The sequence below is a fragment of the Peromyscus eremicus genome, chromosome 1 (genome assembly GCF_949786415.1).
Source record: "Peromyscus eremicus chromosome 1, PerEre_H2_v1, whole genome shotgun sequence".
Classification (NCBI taxonomy): domain Eukaryota; kingdom Metazoa; phylum Chordata; class Mammalia; order Rodentia; family Cricetidae; genus Peromyscus; species Peromyscus eremicus.
In genome coordinates, this window is record NC_081416.1 from 158,374,861 (window position 1) to 158,382,958 (window position 8,098).

The window sequence follows — 8,098 nt, forward strand, 5'->3', positions numbered from 1 at the left end:
AAGTTTTAGTCTTCGAAACCTATTTATGATATTAAAAAATACAGGTTAATAGTTGGTGTTGGTCATCTAAAACAATCAAACATAGTTATGTTGGGTATATTTTCAAGGTCCAACAGATATATTTGTATAGGCCAAGGATATAGGTTCCAATATTACAGAGGAAACTTTGGTGACAATCCAGGCAGCCAGCTCTTTCTGTTATTTCTCTTAGTTTTGGAAGTTGCTTGCTCTGCACTTTCTGTTTACTCAGGTAATAAATATTACATCCTTCTTGGGTCTCTGATGGGGTTGAAGACTAGATAATTATAGTTAGAGTTTTCCTTAGTCTTGATAGAAGTAGATTAGGTACAAAACTTCAGACTCATCAAGATGGGATAGATCATAGAATATTTTCTCTGAATTTGCCAAATACAAATGAACTGGACATTGTGAATGTGATTCTTACTTGATAATTGTTCTTATTGTATATAGTTTCATTTGTTAAAGTTAATACGTTTCCTTTCTATTTAGACAATACCTGATAATTGTTCTTATTGTATAAAGTTTTACTATGTTAGACTTAAAACCTTTCATTTTTATTTAGACAAAAAGGAGCAATGTTGTAGAATAATCTTTTTGTACACTGTGAGGATGTGTCACTCTGATTGGCTTAGTGGAGGGCTGAGTGATCAATAGCTAGGCAAGATTTCCATGCAGAGGGGATGCTGGGGAAAGAAGACAGAGATTCCAGGAGATACAGAGAAAGCAGGACGGGCAGAACAGAGATGAGTTAATAAAGCCATGAGGTAGAAAGTAATAGAAATGGGTTAATTTGCCGGGCGGTGGTGGCACACGCCTTTAATCCCAGCACTCGGGAGGCAGAGCCAGGCGGATCTCTGTGAGTTTGAGGCCAGCCTGGGCTACCAAGTGAATTCCAGGACAGGCGCAAAGCTACACAGAGAAACCCTGTCTCAAAAAACCAAAAAGAAAAAAAAAAGAAAAAGAAAAAAGAAATGGGTTAATTTAAGTTATAAGAGCTAGTTAGAAATAAACCTAAGCTAAGACCAAGCTTTCATAATGAATATAAATCTTGTCATCATTTTTTGCAAACTGGCCACCCAAGGAAAAGCCCCACTGTGTTACAGCTCTGGAAGAAAAGGTATCCTGACTGTCAGAAGCCAGGCTAGACCTATGGTTCAGAAGGGAAAAGTATCCTGGCTGTTGGAAGCCAGGCTATACCTGTAGGTATTACAGCTCTGAAGGGAAAGGTATCTTGGCTGTTGGAAGCCAGGCTATATCTGTAGGTGTTGTTACAGCTCTGAAAAGAAAGGCATCCTGGCTGCCAGAAGTCAGGTTATACCTACGGCTTGGAAGGGAAAGTTATCCTGGCCATTGGTAGCCAGGTGATACCTATAGCTCTGAAGGGAAAGGGTGGTCGGAAGCTAGGTGATATCTACAACTCTGTTCTGGTGGGGGATGGTTTCCCAGCAGGAGTGTAGGTTCTGCTCCTCTCCTGGAGAGCTATTACTTCTCTGCTCCACTCTGCTAAGGGAGTTTCTGCACAGAAATGTAGCAGTTCTGCTCCTGCTCCAGTGAAAATTGCTACTTCTCTGCTCTGCTCTACTCCAATGAAAGAAGGTCTTCACCCAAACCTCATTCAAGAGATTTATTGGAAGGGAGGAATCCAGGAGACTGGCTGTCTCTACCAGGGTGGGAAAAGGCAGCTCCCAACTGAACAGGTACAGGGCTTATATAGGGCTTCTTAGGGCAGAGTTTTTCCAGAATGAAGATTTTCAGGGTAGGAATTGGTCGGATTTCAATCCCTGAGCTTGGGAAGCTCAGAGATTGGCTGGATTTTGTGCTAAGGGTTTGGTTGGTTTCATGTTCAGAAACTGGTTGGTTTTTATGCTGAGTTGGTCAGGGGCAGAGTGTGTTTCTTTGGCTCTGGTTTCAGGGTCAAAGTGTGTTTCTTTCACTGGCCCTTTGCAATCTTTTGGCTCTGGTTTCAGGGCCAGTGAATTGGCTCTGGTTTCAGTGTCAGGGTTTGTTTCTTTGGCTGACTCTTTTACCCTACACCGACTACATGTATATACATGTTTTCCACCCAGAAGGCTGCAAGTGGATGTAGTTAGTAGTCTGGTGATCTGTGCTATCTGTAGGGCTGGGCCACACCTGAATCCCCCAGACTATGTTTATCCCAAATTCTTCCTCCCTGGACCTTTATCTTGAGTATTGCTTCTCAGTCAATAAAACCCATCCTTAGTGGAGATGTCACTTGTCCTTCATAGCCTGGTGTCATCTATACTTATATATGACCAAGACCACATGAGATCCTAGGCTCTTAAGCTTTGGAACCCATCCTCATGGGAGAGGTCACATGTAGTTTGAAAAGAGTTTCAGTGTAGTCACACCTTAATTTTTATTGTGCACGTGGGACTGAGGTAACTGTTATGAGGAAACTTTTTTTCCAAAGCTGTACTGTACTAAACTGCCTGCGTCAGACTCCAGAAGTTTGACCCAGCACCTGTAAGTCATGTTAAACCAGATTTCTGTAGCAACTATCTAAACTGATCACGTATAATAAAAACTCAGGAGTCAGAAGTTGAGATAAAGACCTGATAAATCCAAGGACAGCAGAGAGTTGCTTGGCTGTCCCTCTCTCTGTTTTTTTTTCTGAACCACCTCCCCAGAAATTGCCCAGAAATTCTATTTCTCTTTTCTTGTGTTCTCTAGCACACCTCCTCATTCCTCCAATAACTCTATGGCCAATCCTGGTCAGTCAACTGCGGCCTCTGTCCTATGATTCAGGTGTCTTTATTGGCACAGTGGAATGGCTGTATGAACAATTCTCCTGCAACAGATTTCCTTCTTGCTTCTCGTGAACTGTTCCTCTGCCAGATGTACTATTTGCATAGACCCCACATTGAACTATTGACAACTGATCGATTCTCAGGGAGGGACAGTCGTTCTTTGCAGTTGTGTGCCACATGGTGAGCTCACCAGGTTTCAGTAGATAGCTCCAAATTCCTGGCCATACAGACAGCCTGGTTAAAAACAGAGGTTCACAAAATAAAACAAAATGGCATGAATGTGGGAAAGAAACCTGGAGAAAGGAGAGAGGATGATGAATTGGAGAGAAATAGAGATCAAATCAGGTTATTGGGTTGGCAGCAAGCATCTTTACCCACTGAGCCATCTTGTGGCCCCTTCCTCCCATTATTGAGTTTATGTAATTTTAATATACATAATAAAGCAATGCATGGCAGAAGCAGGACTCTATTGAAGTATACTTTTTGTAGATGGACTTTTCTTTGGGTCACCAAATCACAAAATACGACACAGAGACTTATTATTAATAATGAAAGCTTGGCTTTAGCTTAGGGTTGTTTCTAACTAGCTCTTATAACTTCAATTAACCCATTTCCATTAATCTACCCTCTTTTATGTGGCTCAGTTACCTTTTTTTTTTTTTTTTTTTTTTCAGCCGTCTTGCGCTTTATTGCTTTCCATCAGGCCTTGACCGCATACTTGCGCAGCGGGTACAGCCTCTCCTTGCGCTGCTGCTTCTTGGTCTTCAGCTTCTCTTCATGCTTGGTGAGCCGGCGGCGCATGGCTCTAGTCCTCTTGGGTCGCAGGTGCAGAGGCTTGTACTTCTTGCCCTTGTAGAATTTCCTGAGGTTTTCTTTTTGAGTCTGGTTAATGACGGTGAGGACACGGGCGATGGATTTGCGGACGACTCGTATCTTGGAGAGCTTGGACGCGGCGCCGCCTGTCACCTTGGCGACGCGAAGCTGAGACAGCTCAACCTTCAGATCGTCCAGTTGTTTTAGCAGCTCCTCCTTCTTCTTGCCGCGCAGGTCCCGAGCCTTAATCTTGGCCATGGCTCAGCTGCTCACCGCCGAGGCCGCCTGGTCTGAGAGCTGTGGCTCAGTTACCTTTATGCTGTATTGCCCATCCTGCTTCTTCTGCATTTCATGGTGACTCTGCCTTTCTTCTTCCCTGAGTTCTCTGTCCCCACAAATCCTGCCTAACCTCTTCCTGCCTAGGTAATGGTCATTCAGCTTTTTATTAAATCAATCACAGTGACACACACGCACACAATGTAAGGGAATATTCCACAACATTTTCTTGGGAGCAAATTAATATTAAAATGAAGAATATTATGTGAGAGAGAATAGTGAAAACTTAATTAAAATGTTAGATGAGAAAAATATATTTAACATAAAAAAGCAACAAAGGAGAAAAAACAAACATACAAGACACACAAACTAAATCAAAAATGGAAACTGTGTAAATTATACAATAGGAAAAATTATATTAGTGGGTTCTAGCTTCTAAATTTACATACGTAAATATGGAATGAATGTAGGTAGTGGCCAGAAAACTAGAGGGGGTCCTATCAGGAGGTGTAAAAAGAGGCTTTAAGGGTGGTGAGCAGGAAGGTAATAGAATACAATTGATAGGAGAATAGAAATGAGCAATAATGGGTGCTGAGGTGTATAAGTAGGGGGCAGGGAAATGGGGTACATTAACCCAAACAACTAAGTATGTGTTAAAAAATTCCATAAGGAAACCTATTACTTGGTATGGTAATTTTAAAATAAAATAAAATAAAAAAGAGCCCAGGCATGGTGGTGCATGCCTTTAGTCCAAGCACTTGGGAGTCAAGAGGCAAGTGAATTGCTGTGAGTTCCAGTGGTCGGTCTACATATCGAGTTCCAGGGCTACATAGTGACTATCTCAAAACAGATAGACAAAACCACTCCAAAACCCGAAACTATCCCCGTTCGGAGCCAAAGTGACTCATCTCCCAGTTCAGAGAATGCACCCACAGGGTCCCCAGGCCTTGATGTGTGCCTGTAACGTTATGCCAGCTGCGTTTGTGCAATCCAGCTAATCCCAGAAGGCCCCAGACAGCGGGCAAGTGGACGCTCTCCAGGGTGCTGCTGTCTGTGCTCTCAGGCTTTTGCTAGCGCTAAGGTTCTCTCCCTACCTGAGACTGTGGTCCCAGATATCTTGACGTTGACTGCATTTCCCACCAACCCCACTTATCCCTCTACTGCCTAGCTATTTGCCATCAGCTTTTTATTAGGCCAATCAGGTGCCTTAGGCAGGCAAGGTAAAACAGCAACACATCTTTACATAAGTAAACAAATGTAGCATACACAAATGTAACACACCTTTCCATAGTTAAAGTAATATTCCACAACAATCACTAAAGGGCAAGATCCCACCCAGCTAAGTTTTCAACTTGTGGAAAGAAACTAAAGAAAAACTTAGAGCCAGGTATGGTGGGGTACACCTTTAGTCCTAGCACTTAAAAGGCAGAGGCTGGTAGATCTCTGAGTCTAAAGAGCAAGTTCAAGGACAGCCAAGCTTAGGCAGTTGTAGTGGGAGTTCCTGCTTAGCTTTGCAGCTGGTTTGATTCTGGAATGTTAGAACCTGGGCTTTGATCTGCCTTTTGTGACTGTTACCTTGTGTCTGCTACCTTCTGTTTGAAGTATGTAAATCTTATCTGAGTGCTTCCTAAAAGGCTCAAAGCCTATGCAAAACTTGGTTGCAGAAGAAAACCAAGAAGTTCTGTGACTGAGAATTGCTTTGGCATTTGTCTCCTTTGTGGAGCTTCAGATAAGGGGTTTTGGTATATGGAAATTGACTTGCTACGGTGTAAATTATATAACAATAAAAAAGCCTTTTGCAAAGCTACAGTCAATCAGTTCATCAGAAGCTGACTCCCCAGAAGCCACAAAGGCTAAAAATCATCCTAGAGTGACCCTGTTCCTTCCATGGACACACATGAACTGAATACCCAACACAACAGGCAGTGAAGGAAACAGAAAGCTGGTGAAGATGTAATTAAACAGTCCCAGTAAGCAGCAGAACTCAGAAGATTCAGCCACATAGCTCTGGGTTTAGAGTTAAGGATAAAATAAAGGAGTTATGGAAAAAAGCTGCATGTGTCAGGGGTGTCCCTGAATGGATGCCCAGTGAGGCCATTGCATGAAGCTATGAATTTGAAGCCTGGATTGCCTTGGAGATGCCAGAGACATGGGATGCTTGCCAAGGAAAGCTGCTAACAGGAAGTGGAAACAGCCCAAGAGAGAGAAGTGGGTTGTAGTCAACAAAGCTGAACAGAATTGGAGATCTGAAGAGAGTTTTGATATCAGACATGGAGCTGCAGAGTTTGGAGTTTGCCCAGGAGGTTTTCAGTCTTACTTTTGTCCAGTATTTCCTTGCTATGCTCCCTTCCCTGCGTTTTGGAATGGTAATGTGTATCCCGTGCCAATATATGTTGGAAGTCTGTGATTGCTTTTTGATTTTGATTTTTTATAGGGGAATTATAGTTAAGAGTTGCCATGCATCTCAGAAGAGACTTTGGATTTTGAAACCAGTTTGAGACTGTAATAAACTATGGGGACTTTTGAAGTTGGACTGAATGCATTTTTTTGCATTATGATATGGCTCTAAGCATTTGGGGCCCAGGGAATGGAATGTGGTAATTTGAAAGAAAATGGCCTCCAAAGGGAGTGGCACTATTAGAAGGTGTGGCCTTGTTAAGAAAGTATGTCACTGTGGGAGTGGGCTTTGATGTCTCTTTTGCTCAAGCTTCCCTCAGTGTGACAGTCAGTCAACTTCCTGTTGCCTGCAAGATGTAGCACTCTCAATTTCAGGACCATGCATGCCTGCCTGCCTGCTGCCCTGCTCCCCATCATGATGATAATGGACTGAACCCCTGAAACTGTAAACCACCACACCTCAATTAAATGTTTTCTTTGTAAGAGTTGCTGCGGTCATGGTGTCTCTTCAAAGCAATAAAAAAATTATTAAGACAACAAGTTTGCAAGAGACAGCAGAAATAGGTTTTAAAAGTTTTATACCTAGAATTTGATAAATACTTCTTTCTCTTACTTTTGTTTATTATTGTTGTTGTTCTTTCTTTTCATCTTTTTGTTTGTTTTGTTTTTCCTTGAGTCAGGGTCTCACTGTTCCCAGGTTGTGCTGGAGCTCAAGATGTAGGCCAGGCTGGCCTCAAACTAGCATCATAGCCCATTAGGGCCTCAAACTCAGGGCAATTATCCTGACTCAGCCTTCCAAGTGCTGGGCTCACAAGTGTGAACCACCATGTCTGGCTTTCCTCCTACTTGTGACACATTACCTAGCTCCTCTGAAGCAGTAGGCTAGTTGTCCACACAAATTCAACAGGATTCTCTACTCTCGAGGTTGTAGGGTGTCTACTCACTAGCAGGGGCAGCACAGGCAGGAATGGTAGAGGTTCAGAGCCTCTGCAGGACAGAGGATTGATGCTGCATGGGGGTGGGACTCTCTACTAGCATCTCACACTGTCGGATGCTCAGGATTTTGACAATGTTGATGGGAGAGGACAAGCCTCAGCGAGGCTGAGTTATAAGTACCATGCACATTTCCTGCTACTGCTGTAACAAACGGCCCCATCGTCAGTCACCAGGAGCAGCACATACCAGGACCTTTCAGTTCTAGTGGTTGTATGTCTTAGGTTTGTCTGCAGGGCAGTGTCTTTTCATAGGCACCAGAGGAACATTGACTTCCTTGCTGGAAACAGTTTCTAAGAAACACGTTCATTACTCAGCTAGGAGACTTTTTCTGCTGTCAACAAAGCTACAGGGCATCTTCTCTGACTTCTGATGTGTCATCTGAGGATGCTTGTGATTCCATAGGTCCCAGCTGGGCAGTCAGGGTTGTCTTTCCACTCCCATATCATTTGCCTCCTTTGGAAGATCTCTTTTGCCATGTATAGTAACATTGTTCCTGGATTCTAGGGGATGGGACGTGGACAGATTGGAGGGGTCACTGTCACCACTCTAGAGGTGGTGGCATCTGAGAGAATGGAGCCAATAAATGAGGCAGACTAAAGTCGCGTGCAATCGCCAACTGTAGTCAGAGCCTCAGACAATTTATACTGAGGGTTAAGAATGGTCACCCGAGTAAAGTTCTCGAGTCCATGCTGTAGACAGTCACAAAGACAGGCTGCATGTAGCAAAAGCATGTTTTTCCATCAAGGCATATGATTGATTGACAGCAACAAGCAATGGTGGTCAGAAGTCAACTCACTCCTATCTCCTACCCCTGGGAGGAACACAAA

The 8,098-nt window shown here is 43.3% G+C and overlaps 1 protein-coding gene across 1 annotated transcript; it reads right to left on the reverse strand.

Moving 5' to 3' along the window:
- Window positions 1-3,452: 3,452 nt before the first annotated feature.
- On the reverse strand, window positions 3,453-3,893 carry LOC131902387 (large ribosomal subunit protein uL29-like). The gene has a single exon (XM_059253381.1). It carries the CDS (start codon window positions 3,858-3,860, stop codon window positions 3,489-3,491), a length of 372 nt encoding a protein of 123 aa, XP_059109364.1. The 5' UTR covers window positions 3,861-3,893; the 3' UTR covers window positions 3,453-3,488.
- Window positions 3,894-8,098: the final 4,205 nt, after the last annotated feature.